Source organism: Aedes aegypti, chromosome 3 (genome assembly GCF_002204515.2).
Source record: "Aedes aegypti strain LVP_AGWG chromosome 3, AaegL5.0 Primary Assembly, whole genome shotgun sequence".
NCBI lineage: Eukaryota > Metazoa > Arthropoda > Insecta > Diptera > Culicidae > Aedes > Aedes aegypti.
Window position 1 is genome coordinate 188,144,120 of NC_035109.1, and position 27,018 is coordinate 188,171,137.

At 35.4% G+C, this 27,018-nt stretch overlaps 1 protein-coding gene across 3 annotated transcripts in view; it reads left to right on the forward strand.

Annotated features, from left to right (window-relative positions):
- Positions 1 to 27,018, forward strand: part of LOC5577102 (mitogen-activated protein kinase kinase kinase 11) — a 112,483-nt gene that overhangs the window by 80,004 nt on the left and 5,461 nt on the right. For all 3 annotated transcript variants that reach the window (XM_021853216.1, XM_021853218.1, XM_021853217.1), the window contains one exon: positions 1,468 to 1,927. In XM_021853216.1, the coding sequence (XP_021708908.1) occupies positions 1,468 to 1,927 (460 nt within the window). The remainder of the gene's footprint in view (positions 1 to 1,467; positions 1,928 to 27,018) is intronic.

A 27,018-nucleotide genomic window follows, 5' to 3' on the forward strand; every position in this document is an offset into this window, starting at 1 on the left:
CAACTGCGTTGGCTGAGGTTTCTATTGTGTGGGCTTCCAATGGGTCGCGACGTTCTCAAACGACCGGTTACGGAACATGAGTCCGTTGCTCGATAAATACTTGTTTTAATTATGAATCGTGGTTTACGGCCAACCAGCCGAGTGGAAGTTTAACAACTACCGAAAAGCTAAACATTACATATAATTTGCAATTGGATTAGATGGACAAATTGATGTGAAGATTTGCGAAAAAGTTACACGTCTTCTCAGTGAGAATCGAACTCACGACTCCCCGATCTCTAGTTGGGGCGCATTAACCACTACGCCATGAGAGGACTCATGAACGCAGAAGTTAACCTGAATTCGATTTCAGCTCAATAATCACGTGGTCCTCTTTCGCAAAGTGTAGTGTGCTATTCCTATATCTAAAAAACAATGCGCTCTCGGGCTAGGCATAGGATATATATAGAAAGCGTTGTGTTTGGATGGGCATCTAATTCTTCCGAAAAAGGTGCACTTTGCGAAATCTCTGAAGGAACATCTCTGAAGAATCTCTGAAGGAACATCAGAATATCTCCAAAACCAGCTGACCCATAATTTAAATCAACACAGACACTAAAAATTTAAACGTTTCTTGAGAACTTTTGAAAAGTAGTTTAAAAATACCGAAAAAGTAATTGCTTTCCATGTTTTATAATAATAAAAAAAAGATTTATGTTTTATAGTAAAACAAATAAACCGATAGAGAGATTAAGCATACGTTGAATCTAAAATTCAATACAACGTAAATTACTGTACTCCCGTTGAGTCTTTGTGCATTTATAATAGGGTTTATACAATGATTTCCAGTTGAATAGCTTACAGAGCAGACACATAAGAAGATTCATCACTTTCAACGCCCCTCCTTGCTGGAGGCTTTGTGTCAAAGACGTTCTCAACAGAAAGACCCAACGGGAATCTGCACGACATTCCTTGCGTCGCATTGTGTGATTGTAGCAATTTATCAAAGCGGAGTGCCTACCTGTCCAATAGTAAGCATCGTCAATTATACTGGAATGAACATGGCCATCGGTAACTGCTAAGACATGAACAATATCGTCCCTAATATCTATCTAATGAATCTAATTAACACAATCACAGCATGTTAACTTTCCAATTACTCAAACATTATTTTCTGACTCATAAATCTTAACACTTTCTCTCCCAGTTTAGATTAGATAAGTGAACGTAGAGTTCAAATGTATCGCTTTGTAACACTTATACGCTTTATATTGTTTGATATCTTTTCTTTAGTGGCATCACGTTTAATTCAGCCTATAATGATTTGATTAGATAGTGTATTACTTGTTAGTTTAACATTAGATGACGTGATGTCACAGTGATATTCCTCATAACTTGTACTTTCCCTACTAATACAAACTAACCGACAAACAGCAGAAAAGGAATTTCAGTAAAATGTTGTAACTTGTGGCTACGTATCCGATTTAGATTACGACACTGATGAATGGTACGCATCAAATCTAAATGTTGCCGGTGACAGCACGTCATTGAGTACGCCGCTTTGTACTAGCCTGACCAGATTCAATGGACTTCCGAGCACTATCCCGATGCCAACGCTTTATTCTTCCGAAGGGCAACGAAAACCAAAGTTATCGATCATAGAGTTAGTGTTGTATAATATTGCTTCAATGTTGGCGGGTGTTGCTTCCGGATATGATGTTCGATTATCGAATGTTACGCCCTTACATCCACGGTTACACCCGCCATCGGTGCTAAATGACGCTTATCAGCCCCAGCCTAGTCCATACCACAATCTACGTCAGCTGCAACAGCCTCAATTATCAATGCCTCCGAATCTAGATAGCAATGTTGACCAAGAGTTCACTGAAGTACATAACGAGAGGATGTATGCTCACAATACTTACCACGGACCAGTGAAGCATAACAGGTGAGCTAAATGAATTGGCCTTCACACATACCATTGCACGGTGCTCCCCAGGCCGGTATTATAAAACAAACCTCCATCAATTCGGAGCTTTCTATGGCTAAGCTGCATGTCTGAGGTAAATTAAAAAAAAAAAGTAATATCCGTTTTGAAGTTACAGCCTTTTGAAGGTGTAGGTGTACAATTATAAAGGAATTCTTTGATATAAAAATCGTATTTCGTTTACCGTGATTATCAGAAAAAATATACTACCAATTCAAAGTTGGTTTGTCTAGTTATTTGTAACCTTTATACGAAGTTTTGAATTAAAAGATCGACAAAATTCAGAGTTACGCCCCTATGGAGGTGTAACCAGGAGAAGCAGTATTTATAAATAGGTTAAAGAAGCATCCTTATATCGTTAATCACATTATAATGTGGTCAATGATAAACTACAATTAGGGTGCAAAGCTACTTGGGCACTTCCATGATTCACTGGCATGGGGGGTTTTTCTCTGCCGAATTTTCTGAAACTTTGCAATAAGAAGCACTTCAATACGACGCATATTGTGGCCAAATATGAGATCAGTAGCTTACAAAAAAAAAAAAAAAACCTACTGCCGAAGTGAATTAAAAGTGCCAAGAATAGAATCCAGCCGAGCAAGTGGATTTTTTCATAATTTTACCTATAATTTGTCCATCTTTACCACGCGTAATGAGTTAAATAATTTAATAACCATTATTTAGGTTAGTGATAAAAATATGACAAAAACTATTGTACATAGCGAAGTTATATAAGAATAAACAACAGTCGTCAGAAATTACATACAGTTATAAAAACAATGAAAATAACGCTTGTGTATGCTAAATTGACGTTAAAAAATTTTCGCATTTATTATGGGCCATACAGTAAAGATGCGAGAACGTGTCGTTTTCACTCAAGTGACGACATGACTACTACAGAGAGGCAGTACCACTCTAATATAAATTGACGCTTATATTGAGCTGTTAGCTAATCCAAGCCGCATGGATGTGTGAAGAATCTCACCTTATCGTTGAAGTTTTAAAAGTTTATATCACAAAGATATTGAACTCAATATGTGCATGATACAATTTAACGGTATGCTTTCTATTCCACTCAAGTAAGTAGAAAGCAACAGATAAAAATCATGTTAAAAGCAAAAAACAAAGTCTTAATAGATTAACCAACACAAATAATGGAGAAAAATCTCCATTTTCCATATAAAAATTATCATATAACATTATATAAAGATTTTCGCATTTTTTATGGGCCATACTCTACTCTTCCACAATACAGTTGTTGTGGAAGCGATGTAGGTATGATAGGCAAATAGTTTCAACACTAAACAAATCGCACTCGCTTTTCGCGTGTGTGTGTAGTAACATGAGATGGATGGATGTGCGTTATGAAAGAGGTCTACGTGGTCTGGGGGGATTTGAATTCTAAACTTGTAACCAACTCAGTTAGTGGGTCACCAAGTGGCTCGGTAGCTTAGTTGGTAAAGCGCTCGTCTAGCATACAAGAGTCCTAGGTTCAAATCCCAGCCGGGCACGTGGATTTTTTTTTCATAATTTCACCCATAATTTGTCCATCTTTACCGCGCGTAATGAGTTAATAAATTGAAATTTATTGACACATATTTACGAGTTCTGTTGATTTTAACATTTGTTAAGGATTTTTTTTTCAGTTCAGTTATGTTTGTTCAAATGTCGTTATCCCTTTTTTTTAGAAAGACGGATAACTCTTCGAGATAAATCAGATTTGGAACGGAAACCTTCTAACCTCGTTTACTTACAGCTACACCTACAGCAAACACCCATTTTATTTATTATTTATCTATTTATTAACTATATTTTGCTCTATTAGACAATAATGATCGAAAAATCTCAGGATTCTCTTAACTATCGTAATGTTCTGAATGGCTTCAAATTTTACGCATGAGTTTAAAATGTTAATTCACAAATTCAAAAAAAATATAAAAAGTATTTTCACTTATCCCATTTACCCACTTGCCCCGCGGTACCTTATTACATTGCCCGTTTTGGACAGTAACTTTGTTTAAACTGTAAAACTTGACGCTTCGATGCTTACTGACTTTAAAATGGCTTGCTCAATTTTCACCACCTAATTAAAATTTCAATCTTGTCGCTCCCTTGCGACGCCTATGCACCTATTCGTTTCCATCGTTTGCTTCTATAGACTCCCTTTACCTTTGAGTCGCATGACCGATATAGCCATAAAACAATAATAATGTAAAACTTGAGTTTCAGACTTTCCTAAGGAAATTTTGTTTGTGGAGAACAATAGGAAGGAACCAGCTGGTAACCACCCAAGCAATTATAAGCACTAATAATAAGCCCTTAATCAGCATCATAGATGCGTACATGCATTATAATAGCACCACAAATGCTTACACACATTATAACAGCACTTTCGCTGCATAGAAACCCTATTACCGCATCATTAAGGTGAAGATGAATCGAAGCCAAACTTCAAATTTTCAAGAGCACGGATCTGGAGAACCAAACATCCATTTAAGCTGAAAACTTAATCGATTGGTCATTAGCTGGTGGTGATCAATCGATTAGGTTTTCAGCTCAAACGGATGCTTGGTTCTCCAGATCCGTGCTCTTGAAAATTTGAAATTTGGCTTCGATTCATCTTCACCTTAATGCTTCTAAGCCTGATGCATACAGGCATTAAATCAGCACTATATTGGCTTTATATTCTTCTTCTTCTTCTTTCCTCTGGTCGAAGCTATCGTCTGACAGCTTCTGTTTGTGGCCCGGTGACTTCGACCATATGGCCAGTTGATGGAACACTGACTGTGTCGTCACTTTGACGTGACGGACGTGACGGCCAGCTCTGATGCTTCGTTAAGTTCGTTCAATTGGTACTGTTTATTATTATTTACAAATTTAACTTACACACTTAGATTAAATTACTGGGGTCGGTAAAATTTTACTGGGTTCTGGAACTACCGAAAAAGTCAGTAAAATGTAAACTGTCGCCACGCGTAATTAAAAAGCAAATTTCACCATGTTTTATTTTTTATCGATGTATTATATAAAAAGAAAGCTCTCTGCAAAATTTCAGTTAAAAATTTCTGTTTTTTCGATTTCTGACATTTATTTTTAGTTTACTGACTTTTTCGGTAGTTCCAAAACCCAGTTATTTTTACCGAACAGATTGAGTGTGTAGCTTGTCGTATGAAACTTGTTAGCTCTCTGAATACCTCAACATTTTTCGATTTCAGTAACTCATGTAGGCTGTGGAATTGCAACTCAATGTCAAATTTAGATCTTAACATTCCATGTTTAGGGCAGTGCATTATCAGGTGATCAGCAGTTTCTGGTTCTTCACATAGCTCACATTCGTCGGTTTCTACCAGCTTCGTTTTTGCCAACCAAAATTTGGAGAAGTCATGGCCAGTCATCAACCTGTTTATCAGTCTAACGTCCGATCCGGGAAGATCCTTATCAACATACCAAGGTTTACTGCAGAACGCCGGTTGAATTTGGAAAAATTTCTTTCCTTTTTCAACAGAATACTCTGGTACCATTGGAGTGATTGCTGTTCGCAATATGATTTGAAGCGGTGGAATGCATCTTTTAAGAAGAGCTTATTTTCAAAAACTGGAGCATCGTCCCTTAATCCAAGTTTTGCGAGACGATCAGCGATTTCATTACCTTCAATGGAGACGTGACTTGGAACCCATTGAAAGGAAGTTCTCCATACTTGGGCAACGTTCAGAATCTCAACAATGTCGGTGGGACCTGATTTATTCTCTCGTGTTGTTTCTAGCATTATACAGGATGATCTGGAATCGGTAAACACAACTGCTTCTTGTATCTTTTGTTCCTGTATGTATGACATAGCTATTCGTATAGCAGTGATTTCCGCACCGGTGATACTCGTTTCCTCCTTCAACTTGAAGTAGAGTCTTCGTTTATGGTTTTCGATGTATATCCCTACAGCACATGTTGATCCTTCTTTGGATGCGTCCGTGTATATTCTCGGTCTGTCTCTATACTTCCCATTCATTAAGAAGAGAGCCATTTGCTTGAGTCTTGCGGGGTTCATATTCTGCTTAGCTGCCATGTCTTGGTCCATATCAGGAGCGATTTGCACCTCATCTGTCTCGCGGTAATTGCTGCACATCATAATATTTTCGAAGGTTCCCTTATGTTTCAGATAAAGTTTCTCCATGTAGGTGAGTTTATCCGTAACGGTTTCGTCGATCTCTCGAAGACTTTGAGCCAAAATATTATTTTGTTCTATACATCGAGCGATGAATCTATTCGAAACATATTCCTGTCTCATACTAATGGGTTCTTGTCCAGCAACAGCTAACAATGCGTTGAGCGGAGTTGTTTTTGTGCAACCAGATACCTTTCTCAAGCATTGGTTGTTCGTGATCGCAAGTTTGTTCTTATTAGATTGACTAGCGTTATTATGTACCACACATCCATACTCCATTATACTCCTGACCAGTGCCTCATATATTCTAGTCATAACTTGCGGGTGAGAACCCTTTTTTATTCCGGAGATAACTTTTACCATATTGAGCCGCGTTGATAGTTTTTCCTGTAGTTCTCTATTATGGACACCGAAGCCTAGACCTCGGTCAAAAGTAACTCCCAGATACCGATGTGTACGTACCGTTTCAATCTTTACTCCATTAATCGTTACGTTTATTTCTCGATTGCTGTTCAAGAAAAGAATTGCTTTTGTCTTTTCAGGGTTAATATTGAAGTCTAGTTCGGTCGCTGTCGTCACAAATTTGTTCATAAACCTTTGTGCTTTACTTTCCAGTCTTTCCATTGATTTTTCTCGAATTATAATGGCAAAATCATCTGCGTACTGAACTAGTACTACCCCATCTTCTTGTATTTCGTGAAGTTTTAAGGTATATATATTAAAGAGTGTCGGTGATAGAACGTTACCTTGCGGCAAACCATTATTAATTATTCTTTTCAAAGTTTTATCTCTCATCTGGAATGATACGCAACGATTCTGAAGAAAGGAGGACACCCAATTAGTTATGCTTACGGGTACTGCTAAATCCACCATTTGGTTTAAAAGTTTCTGGGTGTTAACAGCATTGAATGCGTTACTTAAATCGACGCAGATCAATGTTGTGATCCACTTTTCACGTTTATTTTGTTGGATTATGTTTGTTACGTGTGCTAGTGCCGTAGTAGTCGAGAGATTTTTCCTAAATCCGAAACATGTTGGAGGAAGAACAGCGTTGTTTTCCAGATGGCTTTGTAATTTCTCAAGTACGGCTGTATTGGTGATTTTTGTTAGTGTTGAAATCAGAGATATAGGACGTTTTCCCTGTATCGAAGATTGGTCTCGCCCCGGTTTGGGAATTGCGACCACGCGAATAACTTTAAGTTCGTCATCCAAGGTTCCTCTCATCCACATATTGTTCAGGTCTCTTATGACATTCTTTGTTACACTGCACAGTGGTCCAGGAATCAGTTTTACGCGGAAAGATGCATTTTGAGCTTTAGAATGAAATATTAGACAAAAACGGTCTTCTACAAAGTTGTTTGTATTAGTAAGGCCCTTTGTTTGGTGTTACTGAATATTAGGGTGGACCACGTTTTCATAGAAATTGTGTAACTAACTTTCTTATTTGTAGAAATTATATTATACATGCTTCAGCAAAGTTGTAGACCATTCAATTTCAAGCAACTTTGCCAAAAAAAGTTTTTTTGTATCTCTTAAATTGACCGATTTAGAGCTTTTTTCCTACGGCGACATAGGGTGGTCCGAACAAAACTGGTTTTCTGGCTCTAGAGTTTTCAATTCAAATTTCTCATCAAAGTAGTCTATGAAACACTTTTAGAACTTTGAAAAATGCGTAATTTGGTGAGTGAAGAAACTCTCTATCTCCTTCCGTTTGGGAGTTATTGTTGTTTTACTCTCAAAAACATGCCTACTTTGATTGAGAATATTTCTGATTGAGGCAAACATAAAAAAAATCTTTTGACGGCATTCAAAAGACAAAACAAAATTGTATATCATAGCAAAAAACTACAGATGTGTTATTTTCGTAACTCTAATAAAATGCCCTGAAAAACAAAGAATTTTAAGCAGAAAAACTTTAATATCTTTTGAACTAAAATAGATATCATCAATATTTTTGCATACAAATTTGCGTTTTGTTAAGTTCTTAAAGTCGTTCATAGACCGCTGTGACGAGAAATCTGAAATAAGATAGATAGGGCTCTAAAACTATTTTAAAGATTTTCATAATACGTATTTCTTTATTATTTTGAATTTTGAGCATGAAAATTAAATTTTAGACAAAAATGATCTACTACAAAATTGTTTCTAAAAATGTAAGCTTCCATACTGTGTCATTTAAAACTAGGGTGGTCCATAATATCACACATATCATATAATCAACTTTTTTATTTGCAAAAATACTGGTATATACTCTTAGGCAAAGCGGTAGAACATGAAATTTTGATCAACTTTGCCAAAAAAAGTTTTTCTGTAGCTCAATATTTGACCAATCTAAACCTTTTTTTCCTAATCATCGCAGGGTGGTCCAACAAAAATAAGTTTTTTAACTCTAGTTTTTTTAATACTAGTTTCTCGTCAAAGTCATCTATGAACGACTTTTAAAACTTAACAAAACGCAAATTTTCATACAAAAAGATTGTTGATATCTATTTTAGTTCAAAAGTTATTAAAGTTTTTGTGATAAAAAATATTTGTTTTTCAAGACAATTTATTTGAGTTACAAAAAAAAACACATCTGTAATTTTTTGATATAATATACAATTTCGATAATATTTTTCGAATGCCGTCAAAAGATATGTTTTATGTTTGCCCCAATCAGAGATATTCTCAATCAAAGTAGGCATGTTTTTGAGAGTAAAACAACAATAACTGCCAAACGGAAGGAGATAGAGAGTTTCTCCACTCACCAAATTACGCATTTTTCAAAGCTCTAAAAGTGTTTCATAGACTACTTTGATGAGAAATTTGAATTGAAAACTATAGAGCCAGAAAACCAGTTTTGTTCGGACCACCCTATGTCACCGTAGGAAAATAGCTCTAAATCGGTCAATTTAAGAGATACAAAAAAACTTTTTTTGGCAAAGTTGCTTGAAATTGAATGGTCTACAACTTTGCTCAAGCATGCATAATATAATTTCTACAAATAAGAAAGTTAGTTACACAATTTCTATGAAAATGTGGTCCACCCTAATTTTCAATAACACCAAACAAAGGGCCTTACTAATACAAACAACTTTGTAGAAGACCGTTTTTGTCTAATGTTTCATTCTAAAGCTCAAAATGCATCTTTCCGCGTAAAACTGATTTCTGGACCATAGTGCACTGGGTCGTAATCGTTTGAGCATTTCGTAACTAATCCTATCTGCACCAGGCGCAGATTTGTTCCTTTTTTTCGAAAGTATCCTGTCCCACGTCTCGAGGTCCAAAATATTGTCTTGCGGAATGAACTGCGAAGGATTACTAATTTGTGGGTCATTTTTACCAAAGTGAACATCCAAAAACTCCTCTGCCATTTGCGTATCATCGTAAAGCACATTGTTTTCCTGTTTGAAGATACGTTTTCCCGTCATCCTACCTATTCTTAGCCAGAGTTCCCTTGAACTTGTGAATGGGGTGATTTCGTCCGAAAAGTTTTCAAACTTCTTCTTCATCTCCTGGCGTTTTGCTCTTTGGAACAATGCTGCCGTTTTTTTAAACTTCAGCAAGTTTTCCTGTGTTGAGTTTCGGTTAAAGACGCTCCTAGCCTCTGTTTTATTTCTCCAAGCTTCATCTACTTGATCCGACCACCATGCTTTAGGTGTGCGTGTATCCTTCTTCCTATTTTCCTTGTAAATTTGTTTAGCCTGCGTCGACAAATCGCCAACTCTTTGTACCGCTTCTGGGTCCAATGAAGCGAATTGCTCCCCAATCTTCTTCCTGTTATATATGTACCTTACTTTTCGTTGCCTTTGAACATCGATTTTCGTCTGGATGACCAAGTGATGGCTTCCCAAGTTGTAATCCGATACTGACCATTCCGCATCCAGGTAAATGTCAGCAGAACACATGGTTACATCGATAGCAGATGGTTTTCTACCTAACTGTAACGGAACATATGTGCTTGCACCGTTATTGAGAAGAATAAGTCCGCTTCCGTTAATCGCGTCTAGGAACATATCTCCTTTACTATCGCTCGTATCGTTCCCCCATATATGGTGGTGTGCATTAATATCACCTCCAAAAATAATTCTTTTATATTGCTGAATTGAGTTAAGGATCTTATTGATGTCATCTCCAAACTTGTCAGTTGGTATTGATGGACTGATGTATACTGACAATATTACCAGATCTAGGGGCAGAATCAAAACTCCACAGACCTGAGTAAAATCCGACATTCTTGGCAATTGAATTTTTTTGTAATTCAAATCTTTATGAATTATTACGGCTGCTCCTCCGTAATTATCATATCTTGAATGACAAACTAAATGATAATTGGAAATTTGATATTTCCTGGACTGTTCCAGTGATTCGTCTGTCCATGTTTCCGACAGTAGTGCAATTTCATATCCACCCTTAACTAATTCTCTTTGAATTTCTGCTTTATGTTGAGTCAAACTCTGGACATTACATTGCATAATCTTGAGCCCTTGATCCATTGTGACTTTGAGTAGAATCTTTGTTTTTATTTAATGTGAAATGCCTACAGTTTTTTATTGAGTTTATTTGAGGTTTGCTTCGACAGTGTGTGCTAAGTTAAAATATTTTTCAGTACAGTTTTTGAACTTACGTGCAATTTCTTCTGAGTCTTCCAGCTGGTTCAGGAAGTCGCTGTAAAAAGACATCATCGTTGTTTTTACATTAAGACTGGCCGCCATTTCTGCTTTCCGTTTCTCCTCCTTGGTAATGTTTTCCCATCTTTCTTTGTCAGATACTTTGAACGGGTTGTTCAAAGCTACTCCATTTTCGCTGCTATTGTTCGCAGTTTCGTCGTTCAACGAATTTTCCTCCTTATTCTTGTTGTCCGTTCGCTGACGCTTCGCTCCTGCCTTCTTCTTCTCTTCCTTGTTTTTGAACAGTTTCACCGCCGGTGTTATTTTTGCCCTTTCTTGATTTGCTTGCGACCATTGTTTACGGAAGCTGCTAGTTGTAGCATTACCTGCAACTGTCGCGAATGATTCGTGCAGTGTTGGGAATTCATCCAGATCTGTTAGCGGTTCGAACATGTTGCTGGTGATCGGTATTTGTTCTCGTGCTTCAGCGTAGGTAACCGTACGCTTCGCCATTAGCCGTTTGATGCTGATCTGCCGCAATTTATCCGGACATTTGTCAAAATTGGAGGTATGTGATGATGATTTGCAAAATGCGCATTTTGCTTCATTCTGAACTTATCAGGACTTTCGTGTTGTATTGAACATCGTTCACACCTTTTCCTGCCCTTGCATTGAGATGCCCGGTGGTTGAACCTGAGGCAGTTTTCGCAAATGATCAACTTTTGCACGAACGGTGTAATGCGACTGGAACAGCAAAACAGTTTCACTCTTTCTGGCAGTACGTTTGACCGAAACATGACGCTGATTCTGTTAGTTGGTGTTGGTGCTCCGTCCACAAATCTGTTGAGTCTACGAACGCTCACGATCGGTACTTCACACTGGATGTCATCAAAAATCTCCTTCTCTGGGATGTCGGCTGGTACACCAGCGATGACACCGGTTACGCATATTAGGTGCAATGGTACGTATGCTCTGTACCGTCCTATTTTACCGGATTGGACCTCCTTCACCAACGAGTTAGCTTTTGCATAGCTATTCAAGTAGACCATAATTTTGTTACGGCCTACATGCTTCATGTCCACAATATGCCTTCGGTATTGCTCCATTTTCCTCAGCGTTGATCCCACGGAAAATTTGTTTATTCGGTCCTCCACCGTGAGTGGCTCAAAAAAAATTCTGTTCGGTCCAGTGTCCGCCATCGTGTATTCCACGTTGATCAATTCTCTCCGATGGGATGTCGTCTTGGGTAGTACTGTTCGCACCGTTTGTTGTAGTTCCAGGCTTTGTGCACCTGCTGCCATATCTATGTCGACCCCGTTCTCCTCCGGTAGCACCGGAGGGTCTCCATCGACACTCATCTTTTTCTTTTCCTGTTCACTTCACCTTATTGCACGTGTATTTTTTCGCAGCCCAAAACAAAATGGCGTCACGAACTATGTTCCGCCGATTCAATATGGCGTGTTAGCGTCCTGTCGCTTTATATCACTGTTTAGCACTTCCTCTTTAAATCCTCAACGTTTTTGGCTGGTTAAACACTATCCCACAACACTTTTTCCGAAAATAATCGTTCCTATTCTCAAAATTTGACTACCGCCGCAAAAAACTCCGATTTTTTGTAACTCCGACGCGTTTCTATAAAGCGTTGCCGTTGGAGGCTCACAATCGAATGGGCTTTATATTCGAAAGCAGGGCATGTTTAAATACCATCCAGTGTTTTGACAGATATACCACGTGCTTTGTGTTTGCATATAGTGGTAAGAGGGAGTCAAACATAAATCTTCTCATTACTACAATTGCAGGTTTTATGACGGGGAAAAGTGATGGTTTAAATTGGTCACTTTTCTTTCCACTCTTATGTGGCCGTAGGAGCAAAGGAGCAGGACAACAACTCAACAATACGGGTGTCGCAGGTTCGAGACGCAAAATAAGGAATTTCATCATCATAAAACGAGGATCAAAATGTGGCAATTGCAAGTCCTCAAAAGGATGAAAACTACCAAAACGAATATGTCTGACACGGAGAAGTACTATCTGTGTCATTTTATTACATTTTTTGCATACTATTAGAGGTTTCCGTTTTTATTCATTTATTTATTTACCTCGTGTACCAGTTGCTTGGGAGCATACGCGAAAGCCTTCTGGCTGCGTACGCGAAAGCACAAAATATTCGCCCTAAAAACCTGGCGAAAACAACTGACGTTTCTCACGTGGTCTTATATCAGCATTAGTGGTGCAGAGAAGCACGGTTATATCTTGGCACTATAATGGCACGCTATTTCGCCTTTTCTGGCATTATAATAGCATTATTATATGTATATAAAACTGACATGCATCAAATGATTACCCTATATGCGCATATAATACTGTTACCGTGTCGCATTATCGTGCTTACTGGTTACTTGGGAGGCTACCGAATTCTCACTCACTCTCACGATAATGGATTCATCCCTCACATCAATATTCAGCGATAAGCTGCCTTGCAATTTTATCCGTCCACAAAACAAAGCGAAAATAGATAATTGCACATTTGAGAAGTTTTTCCTGTATCCATAGCCACGAGCAGCAGTTACTTTTATGCACCAAATTAACCATTCTTTTCGTCATGTTGGTGTGGTAGCATGGATAGCGCGAACGCATCGCGATTGTTTTTAGCAATGTTCTAGGTTTGAATCCCGTCGCCGGCACTAGTTTTTGTTTATCCACATAGTGATAATTCTCGGGAGCAGTTGGTGAGCGAAAATATGATGGAGTGAAAAATAAATTATCCCCTGAGTAGATTTTCGGTTATCCTCCATCGTAGCTCCAGCGAAAATTAGTGTGAGCGAAAAATGATGTTCACGTGACGTGAGGAAGCGAAAAAAGCCTTACATGCGAAAAATCGTAGATTTCGCATCATTGATACGAAATTTCAGAACCATGGAAGAAACAGTATTGTGTGTATACTTTGTGATTTTTAAATGTACCCATTATGTTCAATATTATTTTACTTTAAAATGTACCCATTATGTTCAATATTATTTTACTAGTTCACCTTAAAATGTTTTCCACCGTATTTGGTTTGTAACCAGTTTCAGGTGGCAGCATGTAAGTTCTGCACTCATTAATGTACCACTAAAAGTTTTTGCATATATTTGTGGATGGTCGAGATAGATCGATTTAAGTACATGCGATGAATTATTCGATTTTTTAACAATATAATTTTGACTTCGCTTCTCGTAATACAATCAACCAAGTAAATAAGTTTGATTAGTTTAAAAACAATGAAAGCATTCATAATCAACTACTTTTTAGCAAGGGTTTGGTTCATTAGCTAGATGACACTCAGAAGCTTAGTTGGATTCGTTTGAAAAATTATATAAAACTTTATTTTTTCCATCTTCCTACGAGGCCAAGTTATGTATGTAATGATAAGGCTGGAATCTTTTTGAGGCTCCCAATATGACGATTGCTGTGTGGTTTCTGGACAACCTCCAGGTGAAGATAACAGACTTTTGAAGAAACTTGTTACGGCTGTCTATGTTTTTTTTAATACAAAACGGAATGATTTCAGTTTAAAATATGCATTTAGTAGAATGTTTTTGAAAAGAATCATACCAACCCTGCTAATTATTTTTCAACAAGAGTATTGAAAATCAAGTAGAAACATAGAAAACCTGATCGTTTTAAAAAAAAGGATGGTTTACTAAGAGTGAATTGATATTTTCTAATAGATTATAAAAGAATTTTTTTAATTTCTTTATAAGTATCATTCCAAACATTTCATTCATTTCTTATATCTAGGTGTTCTGTGTTATTAGACAACACTATCATCCTAATTTGGTAAAACAAATTTAAGATTTTATTAACATTTTGTTAACAACATATTACATTTCATTTGCCGTAGCAGTTCAGATTTTTTAAAGGTTAGTTGATTTCACCTGCTTATATGAGAAAAAAAATAACGTTTTCAATTTACTTAACCTAACTAAACCTAAACATATAACGCATTAATCGTGGCAATAGAAAATTGCAACGATTTTTGCCTGAAATTATTAATGATTTATTTGACATTTGTTCCAATGTTTCAACATTGGATATTCTATGTATTGGTACTATATCAGAATCATTTTCAAAATTTTATTTTGAATTCTCTACAGAGTTTTTTTCCTGGTATTACAACAGCTATTCCATATTGGTACAGCATACAACATGGCTGGCCTGAAAATTTGTGTGAATATCAAAAGCTTGTTCTTAAGACAAAGTTTTTATTTTCTATTAATAAGGGGATAGAGACATTTTACATATTTATTACATTTGGCTTGAATGCCCTCAATTTGATTTTTGAAAGTTAAGTTCTTATCTAGCATGAGCCCTAGATACTTAACTTCATCTGACCAATTTATTGGAACCCCTCTCATCGTGACAACATGTCTACTTGAAGGTTTCAAATAAGGAGTTTTTGGTTTATGTGGGAATATTATTAGTTGAGTTTTGGAAGCATTAGGAGAAATCTTCCATTTTTGCAAGTATGAAGAAAATATATCCAAACTTTTTTGTAATCGACTACAGATGACACGCAGGCTTCGTCCTTTGGCGGAGAGGCCTGTGTCATCCGCAAACAAGGATTTTTGACATCCCTGAGGTAACTCAGGGAAGTCAGATGTGAAAATATTGTATAATATTGGTCCCAAAATGCTGCCTTGAGGAACACCAGCTGTTACAAGAAGTCTTTCAGACCTGGAGTTCTGATAATTAACCTGAAGTGTACGATTTGACAGATAACTTTGAATTATTCTAACAATGTATGTTGGAAAATTAAAGTTTTTCAATTTTACGATCAAACCGTCATGCCAAACACTGTCGAATGCTTTTTCTATGTCTAGAAGAACAAGACCAGTAGAATAGCCTTCAGATTTGTTGGAACGGATCAAATTTGTTACACGTAAGAGTTGATGAGTGGTCGAATGTCCATGGCGAAATCCGAACTGTTCTTTGACAAAAATTGAATTTTCGTTGATGTTGGCCATCATTCTGTTCAAAATGACCTTTTCAAAAAGTTTACTGATGGAGGAAAGCAAGCTGATTGGACGATAGCTAGAAGTTTCTGCAGGATTTTTGTCTGGTTTTAAAATTGGAACAACCTTAGCATTTTTCCATTTGTCAGGAAAATGTGCTAATTGAAAACATTTGTTGAATATATCAACTAAAAATGATAAACTACTTTCTGGTAGTTTCTTGATGAGGATGTAGAAAATTCCATCCTCCTGGCGATGAGCGTTAATATTTTTGATTTTTTCAATAATAGTTCTAACTTCTTCCAAATCAGTCTCCCAGGCATTTTCGAAAACGTTCTCTTGATTGAGAATATTTTCGAAGTAACTTGATTTTCAATTGGACTAGTAAGTCCTAAATAAAAATTGTGCGCACTTTCAAACTGCATAGCAAGTTTTTGAGCTTTTTTGCAATTAGTTAGTAATAATTTGTTTTTTTTCTTTCAATGCCGGTATTGGCTTCTGAGGTTTATTCAAAATTTTAGATAATTTCCAAAAGGGCTTAGAGCCAGGGTCCACTTGAGAAATCTTATTTTCAAAATTTTTGATTCTTAATTGTGCAAAACGTTTCTTGATTTCTTTCTGCAAATCCTGCCATATAATTTTCATAGCAGGATCGCGAGTGCGTTGAAATTGCCTTCTCCTCACGTTTTTAATACGGATCAAGAGTTTAAGACCATCGTCTATTATCACGGATTCAAATTCACTTCACATTTTGGAATTGCAATGCTTCTGGCTTCAACAATGGAATTTGTTAAAGTTTTAAGAGCATTGTCAATATCAAGCTTTGTTTGTAAAGGACTATTAACATTAAGATTAGAGTCAATAAATGTTTCATATATATTCCAGTCGGCTCGAAAATAATTGAAAGTGGAGCTGATAGGATTGAGAATCGCTTCATGGGATATTTTCAATGTAACAGGGACATGATCAGAATAAAAATCAGCATGAGTAAGGGGCCTTCCTTAGCCGAGTGGTTAGAGTCCGCGGCTACAAAGCAAAGCCATGCTGAAGGTGTCTGGGTTCGAATCCCGGTCGGTCCAGGATCTTTTCGTAATGGAAATTTCCTTGACTTCCCTGGGCATAGAGTATCATCGTACCTGCCACACGAGATACGAATGCGAAAATGGCAACTTTGGCAAAGAAAGCTCTCAGTTAACAACTGTGGAAGTGCTCATAAGAACACTACGCTGAGAAGCAGGCTCTGTCCCAGTGAGGACGTAATACAAAGAAGAAGAATGAGTAACCAGTTGGCTACAAAGATGACTAGAGTCGGTTAAGACCAAGTTAATCGTAGATGGATTTCTAGAAGAGGAAAAACATGTAGGGCTATCAGGGTATTGAATTGAGAAATATTTTGAAGTGCACTCATCAAATAAAATTTTGCCGTTGGAATTACTTTGAGAATTATTCCATGACCGATGTTTGGCATTAAAGTCACCAATGACAAAAAACTTTGACTTATTGCGAGTTAATTTTTGCAAGTCAGTTTGGAGCAAATTAACTTGCTGTCCAGAGCATTAAAAAGGGAAATAGGCAGCTATGAAAGTATATTTACCAAGATGTGTTTCAACAGAAACACCTAAAGTTTCAAAAACTTTAGTTTCAAATGACGAAAACAGTTGATGTTTAATACGCCTATGAATGATGATTGCAACTCCCCCACATGCCCCAATCAAGTGGATCATTACGATAAACAAAAAAGTTAGGATATCTTTTGGGTTTGGATCCTGGTTTTAAATACGTTTCGGTAATAACTGCTATATGCACGTTATTAACCGTAAGAAAATTAAACAGCTCGTCCTCTTTACCATTCAGAGAACGAGCATTCCAATTTAAAATATTTAAATTATTATTTGGATCCATTAGAAAAACGTAATCCAATAACAATTTGATTTGAAAATTTTACCCCTACTTGGACTGCTTCAGTCATAGTGGTGGCTTTGAACATTGCATCAATCATTAAATTCAATTGTTCAGTTAGAAAATTAAAATCAGAGGCAGACATATCACTTGAAGTGGGTACATTATCTGATTTAATCCCATTAGAATTTTCGGTAGACGATGAGTAGGAGTTACCTGTGGCGATTGGGTTTTTTCCATTTGATTTGAAACAAGTAGAAGGGGTACTCATAGAACGAATAGGGGAGGAGTTCAAATTACCTGCTACGATATCGGCAAAGGATTTACCGTGGGTAGATACATTCGAAATTGAAAGATTCGAACGGCTACCCGACGGATTAAAATTAGTTTGTGAATGAGCATGATTATGATCTTCCTGGTTGGTATGATTCCTAATCAAGCGATCGTTAACTGAAAAATGAGCATTGTTCGATACTCTACCAGGCAAATTCCGGAAACGACCGTTATCGTAACGGATATTATCTTCCATCTGCCTGGCACGAGCCTCAACGACTCTTTTGCGTGAAGGGCAATCCCAAAAATTTGACTTATGATTAGCCCCGCAATTAGAGCATATGAACTTGGTGGTATCTTCCTTCACTGGACAAACGTCCTTGGCGTGAGAAGATCCTCCGCAGATCATGCATTTAGCATCCATGCGACAATTTTTTGTACCATGACCCCACTTTTGGCACCGACGGCACTGAGTGGGGTTCTGGTAATTTCCTCCAGGTTACTGAAAATGTTCCCATGTCACACGGATATCGAACAAAAGTTTTGCTTTTTCTAAAGCTCTAATATTATTTAGTTCTTCTTTGTTAAAGTGAACTAAATAATATTCTCGAGAAAGCCCTTTCCGAACAATGCCAGATTGGGTTCTCTTCTTCATAATGATTACTTGGACTAGGAAAAATCCAAGTAAATCATTTATTTTATTTTTGATCTCTTTAGGTGACTTATAGTCACTTGAGAGACCTTTCAAAAAAAAAAAAAAAAAAACAAAAATACAGCAACAAATGGTCGGTCAGGTCAAAGCCATCAAAGAACAACATTTGGAAAAAAAAATTGCTGACCAGAACTATCGACAACTTAAGTGTGATGTTGTAAGTAGTGTAAGCATATGCGCATGAGCATGAGCATAGATGACCGTACAGTTCGTAGTTGCTATTCCGTGATTGAACAGAATAATCGAAGTTGCACAGAGATTTAATGAAAGGGGCTTGGGATTAGCTTACCATTCCTCAATGTGCACAAATTGAAAGCTCAAATTTTAAAAATCAATAACGGCGCCGTCCTCGTCCTTACGGTCATCGGGAAGGGAAGGAATGTTAGTTAGACATCCGTTGTTACTAGAAAAACCTCATAGTATATCTTCAAAATACTTTGAAATGTATGAATGTCGTCCCATCTTTTAGATTAATTTATGTTTATTTTGAAAGTGTTTGGAATTTTGTCGTAATAGTGACCCATAGTGCGTTCTTACATGTTTTATATAAGTTTTATTTTTAATATTTTTTTCTAGAATCCATACAATTTCGTACACATAATACCCAATCCATAGCGAAAGAGCTAAATGCTGTGAAAAAAATCTTAATATCATCCATAATATTTTTACATCCAATATTTTATAAGGTTTTTTATAATAAATCTTCGAGCTGTTTAGTAGAATACCTATAAGTAGACTTAGACTTCAACTTATAAGGTTTTTTAGTATTAAAACAATTCCACATTTTCGTAAATGTGTGAAATATAAATGCAGATTTTCGCACAGTTTTTAGGGTGGTTGTTACTACTTAGCATCCTTTATACGGCCCTATGGGTATCGGGGTCGAAATTTGTTTTATAAGCTCAAATTAGAGATGTAGCGTATTACCACACCTTCCCTAAGTTCAAGTGTATGAATTATTTTGTAAATTTAAGTTTGAACTACAGAACTCGTTTTTGAAAGTATACTGCATAAGAAGCGTACTTTTTTCAATAATAAAACCAAAACGGTTTATTCTATTCTCGGAAACGTGCTTATTTCAAGCGAAAATCGCCTACATTTAGGCACTTTATGCTGGTTTCGAAAGATGTATTTTGCAATTAAAAGGTCAAATAAACGGGTTGTAAGAACTTAAGAACTTTTCATTTGCTGAATCAAAGATCCAAATTTAGTTGATAGATTTTTTTAATTTGTAACATGTTTTGTTATTTTTAATGTTTAATATTCAAGCTAATATAGCAAATAGCAAATATAGCAAAAAGTTGTAAATAATTATCAATTTGCGCCCCGCATTTCAATACGTTCAATAAACAATTCATGGTTACATATTGTATATCAATACGCAAGATTACCTCTAAGAATATTTTTGGATTTTAAGTGTTCAAATGGGTCTAGCTATCCGTCTTACCTAGTGTAGTTTTTCCATTCTGGTCTTGTTTTTTTATCGAGTTCTACTAACATTTACCATTGTAAATTCAGTTAAATTAAATAAAAGGAAATTAACTATATAAAAAGTGGCAGTACAAATTAGAAATCCCATTTTTCGTTCATACGCGCCTTACACTGATGTTACATTGAACTATTTAACATAGTTGGACTCAATCAAAATATCGTTATCGGAAAGAAACATTAAGCAAAGAATGACGGAGAGCAGCACACAATCGTAAACCAAAGTTTCTAAAGTACCGTACTGCTTCGAATTGCTGGACGCTTCGAAAGCCGGACACTCTCCTTTTTAACGATAAGGTACCGCGGGGCAAGTGGGTAAATGGGATAAGTGAAAGTAATTTGTATATTTTACTAAATATGTAAATTGACGTTTTACACTAATGCGTAAACCTTTGAGACCTTTCAGAACATTGCGATAGATAAGAGGTCCCTGAGATTTTTCAACCATTATTGCATAATAGAGCGATAAATTGTTAACCTGTCAACTGTTACTACGTAACAAGTTGGCGGCGTACAATATTTTTTTAATATTTTCAGTGGAAAAAAGTTGCGAAAAATAATTTCATGTACCACTTTTTTTCTCTGACAGTTTCGAACTGAAATAAAATAGTCTTATAATTAATTCGACGTAGACTTAAAAATAACTGAATAGAAACACTGTCAATTTTCTAATCACGTGGGGCAATTGAAAAGTTTCTAAATAGAGATTGATTTTATGTTTGTTCTCTAGGTAGCTAATAGTAAACAAGGTTCGTAATTATCGTAGAAAAACAGAACGTGCTGATAATTCAAGAAACGCTTTACTCAAAGCATTAAAAGCTATTGAAAATCATGGAACTTCTCTAAAAGAAGATTACCAAACATTACTATAATAATGTGTCTACTTCATACAACCGGCTGAAAGTAAGGGGTCATGCACAAATTACGTCACGCTCCAAGGGGGGGGGGGGTCAAGCTAAGCGTGACAACCCTTACAAAATTTTTGGGGGTTTATATAAAAAAACGTGACAAAGGAGGGGGGAGGGGGTCGAAAAACTTGCTTGAAATTTAGCGTGACATAATTTGTGTACCATCCCTAAGACGTTGATTGAAAAGATGTAGTGTTAGTTTGAAACATAAAAATGGGGTATTGTTATATACTTAATTGAGGGTTCCGTTCCAAGAAATGATTTCTCCCGAAGAGTTATCCGACATTCCTAAAAACAGATAACGTGCGCTGAAAATTCTACAGAGCAGAAATGCAATTTGTCCCATAATGCAAGAACTAACATTGACAATGTTATGAGGTTGTCGAATCATCAGAACAAACATAACTGAACATAAGAAAATCGAATTGACTAGAATAAAATTGTCTTTGTTTTATGTTATTGTTCATTGGAACTCCTTCACAAATGTTAAAGTTAATAGAAATCATGAATATAACTGTTAGTTTATCAATTTATTGTTCAAAACGACAAACTTTTCACTTGCTCCACTTGTGGGGCAAGTGAAAAGTATAGATACACTTTGCATAAACTTTTTCTTTATTTTTTACTTCTATTTTACACAAAAAATAAATTTCGGCATACCGTTTGTATTTGGTGGGAGTCAAGCTAAAAAATATACACGACCTAATTTATTTTAATTTAAAGTCGTTATGATGTAAAAAATCTAAACTATACAATTTCCATTACCCACTTGCCCCACGGTAAATTATTTTGGACTAGCTTCCGATTTTTTTCGCTTTATACGTGCTGCATAAAGAAAGTTATTACCGTTTTGATCCATATTACGGACACTTAAGGCCTCAGTGAAGTATAACCCAGCAGAGAGCATACAAAATAAATCATTCTGTATGATTCTTTAGCGTTATCAAGCGTTGGAAGCCCTTAACTGTCCCCCAGGTTTGGAGCTTGTTTAAAGAGGTTTTATCATGCACTGCTATTCCCCCGATCTAATCAGAGTTATAGCAGTATACGATACTGAACAGTCTCTCATAATATGCTGCATATCATGATTGTTACAGAGAGCGATATGTGAGAAATTCTCTCAATTTCCTCAGGATTCAATTATGATTATGAATAAGGTCAGGTGTACATATTTCTTAAAATAATATCAACAATAGCAGGTCAAATGAGAAAATTTTTTTAGAAATTCAAAGAAATATTTACACGCTACGAAACATCTGCCATGCAAATATTGCTTAAATTTTTCACAAATCATGAAAAATTGTTGGGAGCATCACAATACTATCGAACGGTCATGTTTCATTAACATTTGAGGTAGTTTTATGTTAAAAATAGTTGTTTTATTAAAATAATTGATCAAAAGTCTATTTTCAAAGCTTACATTCTAATATAAATTGTTTTTCAACTTAAAAAAAATGTATTCAGAACAGTCAATAAACTAATAAATATATATTTCAATGAATACGTACATTGCACATAATTTGTTCAAATTTATTAATCAGTTATATTCAGGGATTGAATTCAGAGAAAATTGAGAGAATATCTCACGTATCGCTCTCTGTAACTATCATAACATGCTGCACATTATGAGAGACTGTTTATCGTATACTGCTAGAACTTTGATCAGATTGGGGGGATAGTAGTGCATGATAAATGATGGTTGGTACATCATTCGTTCATGTCAACTAAAAAGATCATGCATTTGAAACTGATTTCCAATAAAAAGGAAATAAACTAGTTTTAAGGTGAAGATGCATTAAAGCTAAACCTCGAATTTTTAAGAACACAAATCTTGAGAACTAGACAACCCTTTGTGCTGAAAATTTAACTCACTAGTTGGTGGTCGATCAAATTTTCAGCGCGAACGGTTTTTAGATTTTCTAGATGTTTGCTCATGAAAATTCGAGTTTTGGCTTCAATGCATCGTCACCTTAAACAGTAAACTCAAAATGATATGAATTTTTTAGCTTTAAAATTCTTTAAATTATACTCTTCAAAATAAAAATGTTCAAAAACATCACAACTTTGAGAAAAAAAATCATTTCATCATCTAACTGTTTTGATTTCCGAGAAAAAGAAGTAACCCTTATTTGTTATGAAGGATACATTTTTTTCACTAACAATGCATTTTTTATTTCTTGATGGATTCATGTCATAGATTTCGATAATTCTTGCAGTGAAAGAAGTTGTATAGGTACGTCACAAATAGGTTATATAATAGGTTAGATAACTGCAAGAGTTATTTAACTCTATTCTTGTTTTTACAGTTACAAGTTCTAAAAGTTGAATAATGTAAAATAAGTGTTTCTCAAAAAGGGCGTAACTCTAAATTTTGACGATCTTTTAATTCAAAACTCCGTCCAGAGTTTGAAAATTACTAGACAAACCAAGTTTTTATGGTATATTTCTTCTGATAATTACAGTACCGAGCAAGCACCATATTCTGAACGTTATGGTTATGAAAATCCAATTTGAATAACTTAAATTATTAAGGATTTTAACAGCTGGGATATTGGTTTGTCTTGCCGTTGCATTTGTCTTATATCGAAATAAACGTATAGATTAAAATCAATTATTTAAAAAACCATGTGAGCGGTTCCACGCCGTTTCGCAAACTCGATTATTTTTTTATTTTTTGAATCGCCTGAAAATTTGCATACAGATCCTTTATGACCAAAAACGCCATTATGCACTTTCAGACCGCCATTTTGAACCTCGCCTTATTTTTGAGAAGGGCGTATCGGAAAATGCATGGCAAATCTTTAAAAAACTGTAACTCGAAAACGGTTTGTCCGATCGATTTGAGATCTTCTACAAAGTTGTAGGTATTTCTAAGGACTATATGGAGAAAAATATGCACGGTTAAAAAAAGTTACTAATTATTTTTTATTTCAAAAACAAAATTTTAAAATCGATTTTCTCCAGAAACGCAGTTTTGATTTTTTTTATTTTTGGATATGTTTTAGGGGACAACTTATGTGATTTATTGCACAATGTTTCAAAATGGAAGAATTATGGACAAAACAGTTATGATTTTTTTAAAAAATTACAGATTTTGAAAAAAAATCGAAGTAGAGGAAAACAATAATTTGTTATATGATTATTTGAAAGAACAAAAAAATTGCAATCGAAAAGTACTTAATTAATTTTTTTCTAGGTTGCATAAATTTCGAGATATACTCATATTTATATAAAATTTTCAAATAAAAAAAGAAAAATAGGCCCTTTTCAAGCATATTTCGTGTTTCTCCATTCCAGAAAAAAAAATATTTTGATTGAGCGAATCGTAGCTAAATCGTTATCGTTTGATCAAAACATTTATGCTTAAGTATTGAAAAAAGAGTGCACGGTAAAAAATATAAACGATATTTTCAAATGAAAATTTGAAGCTAGTAGTTCTTAAAAACCGCAAAATTGATGTTTTTATTTTTGGATATATTTTGTGGTTGTTGTAGGTATTGTTTAGGACTATTTGGAAAAAAAATATTCACGGTAAAAAATAATGACAGATTTTTTCAATAAAAAAAAAATTAAAATCGATTTTCTATGAGAATGCATTTGTGATTTTTATTATTTTTGGATATGTTTTAGGGGACAACTTATGTGATTTATTGCACAATGTTTCATAATGGAAGAATTATGGACAAAAAAGTTATAATTTTATAAAATATTACAAATTTTGAAAAAAAATCGAAATAGAGGAAAAAATATTTTTTTATGTGTTTATTTGATAGTACAGAAAATGCATTGGAAGAGTACTTAAGTAAAATGTTTCTAGGTTGCATCAATTTCGAGATATACCATGCCCACACAGTTACGGATAACCCACAGTGACGGATCACTTTGACGTTCAACAACGGATAACTCGCTCAAAACATAAACTTTGACGTAAAACTTATTTTTCCTATGTTATACTATTTGTCTTCTAGCATTTGTAAAGTTAAGCACAACATTCAACCGCTTATTAACGGTGTATTTGACAAATGTTTAGTTGGTACCACACAACTATCATTATATGGTCGTTTTCTGTAAGAAGTGCCGTCAGCATTCATAAGCTCCCACAAGTGGTAAAATTCATATGTTATAGCATAAAACATGCTCGTTCGCTTCAATTTAGTGTGAATTCATCTTTAGAAAACAGTTTTCTTGATTGTTGATTCTAAATACCGAATATTAGCACTTCTAACTAGTGATCCATAATATGGACCAAGAAATGATTGTTTACCACGGTTATGGATCACTACCAAAGAATGTAGATTTCTACCATTTTAAGCATTGGATTCGACATTTTCAAACAATAGCACTAAGGATAAAACTAATTCAACATCAAGGTTGGTAAATTTCATTGTTTAGCAGACAAAAATGGTGGAATACTTGGTGTGGAGCGAAAACAGTTCATGCCTCAGTTACTACAATGCAGTTTATCACAAAAAAGGATATTTTACCCTTGTTTCCAGCTCTAACAATGCTATTTTTTGAAGTAATATGTGACACATTGTTAACATTCACCAAATCATGCAATACAGATGCATTGAGTTTAAAATCTCTTGATTTTGCGCACTGATCCGTAATATGTCCCAATTTGATCCATAATATGGAAATTGATCCATAATATGGTTTTCAGAAACCAATACAATTTTTATTTTTTATGCAATCCTATGTAATTATTACACTCAAAACAGTTTACTAACCGAAGTTCCAATTTGAAACGATTCAATTCGTGCTTTTCAATTACAATTTTACTTTTTCCATGTCGTTTTATTGAATTTTATAGGTTGGACTCCACACTATTTGATCCATAACTGTGGGGTCATGGTACTCATACTTATTTACTGATAGTTTATTATGTGAAACAAAAACAGTGGATTGCAGCTTACATTGTTGTGAAAAATGTTCAGATTCTACTACCTTTGAACGAAGCTTGTTATCAGAAATCGAAGAGAATGGCATTAACGAATTACAATTTGAACAGTGGGTCACAACCGACAGGTGTGATATTGAAACTTTTTTAAAGCAGCCTGATGAATTTGTATTGATGAATGTGTATTTACTCGAAAATTGGAGAAACTAATATCTCATGATTTCATCAAAAAAGAGCAAGCTACATTTTTAAATAACACAAAAAACAATTTGATAGAAGGTGAATTTGTGGTAATTTGTGATTTTTCGGAAAACTACACATTTATTCTTCAAGATAAAGTTCAAAGCCATCATTGGAATGCTCAGCAAGCTACTTTGCATCCGTTTGTAATATATTATCGTCAAGATGGCAAAGTCAATCATTTAAGTTTTATTGTAAATTCAGAAGATTTGCGCCACGATTCTGTATCTGTCAACTTATTCATATCTAAAATGATAGATTTTTTGGGATTTGATCACAAATTAACTGTCAACAAGATATATTTTATGTCCGACGGAGCTGCATCACAGTATAAAAATAGGAAGAACTTTTCAACTCTTTGGCAATTTAAAATCAAATATGATAAAGAAGTTGAATGGCATTTTTTTGCAACATTACATGGAAAAGGGCCATGCGATGCCATAGGAGGGACACTAAAACGTATGGCTACCAGAGCCAGTCTTGCCAAAAAACGTGAACATCCGATAAAAAATGCTAAGGAACTATATGATTGGGCTCAAAATCAGAAAGAAGAGCAGCTTACACAACTCTTCTCTTGTTATTCGACTACTGAGGAATATGATATCATTGCACAAGAACTTAACCAACTATTTTCAAGTGCAAAAACAGTTCAAGGCACTCATAAATATCACTCGTTTATCCCTATCTCTGAAACACAAATTGAAGTTAGACAATTTTCGAGCTGTGACGATAACAAGAAAGTAGTTGATATAATTAAGAAATAAAATTGCAGTGTATATATATATATAAAAAAAAACCAAACTCCTTCTCCATGGTTGTACGATCTTTCCGCGATGAGAGGGCTTTACCCATTAGCCGGGCTTTGGGTACATTTTTAATGCCACGTTTAG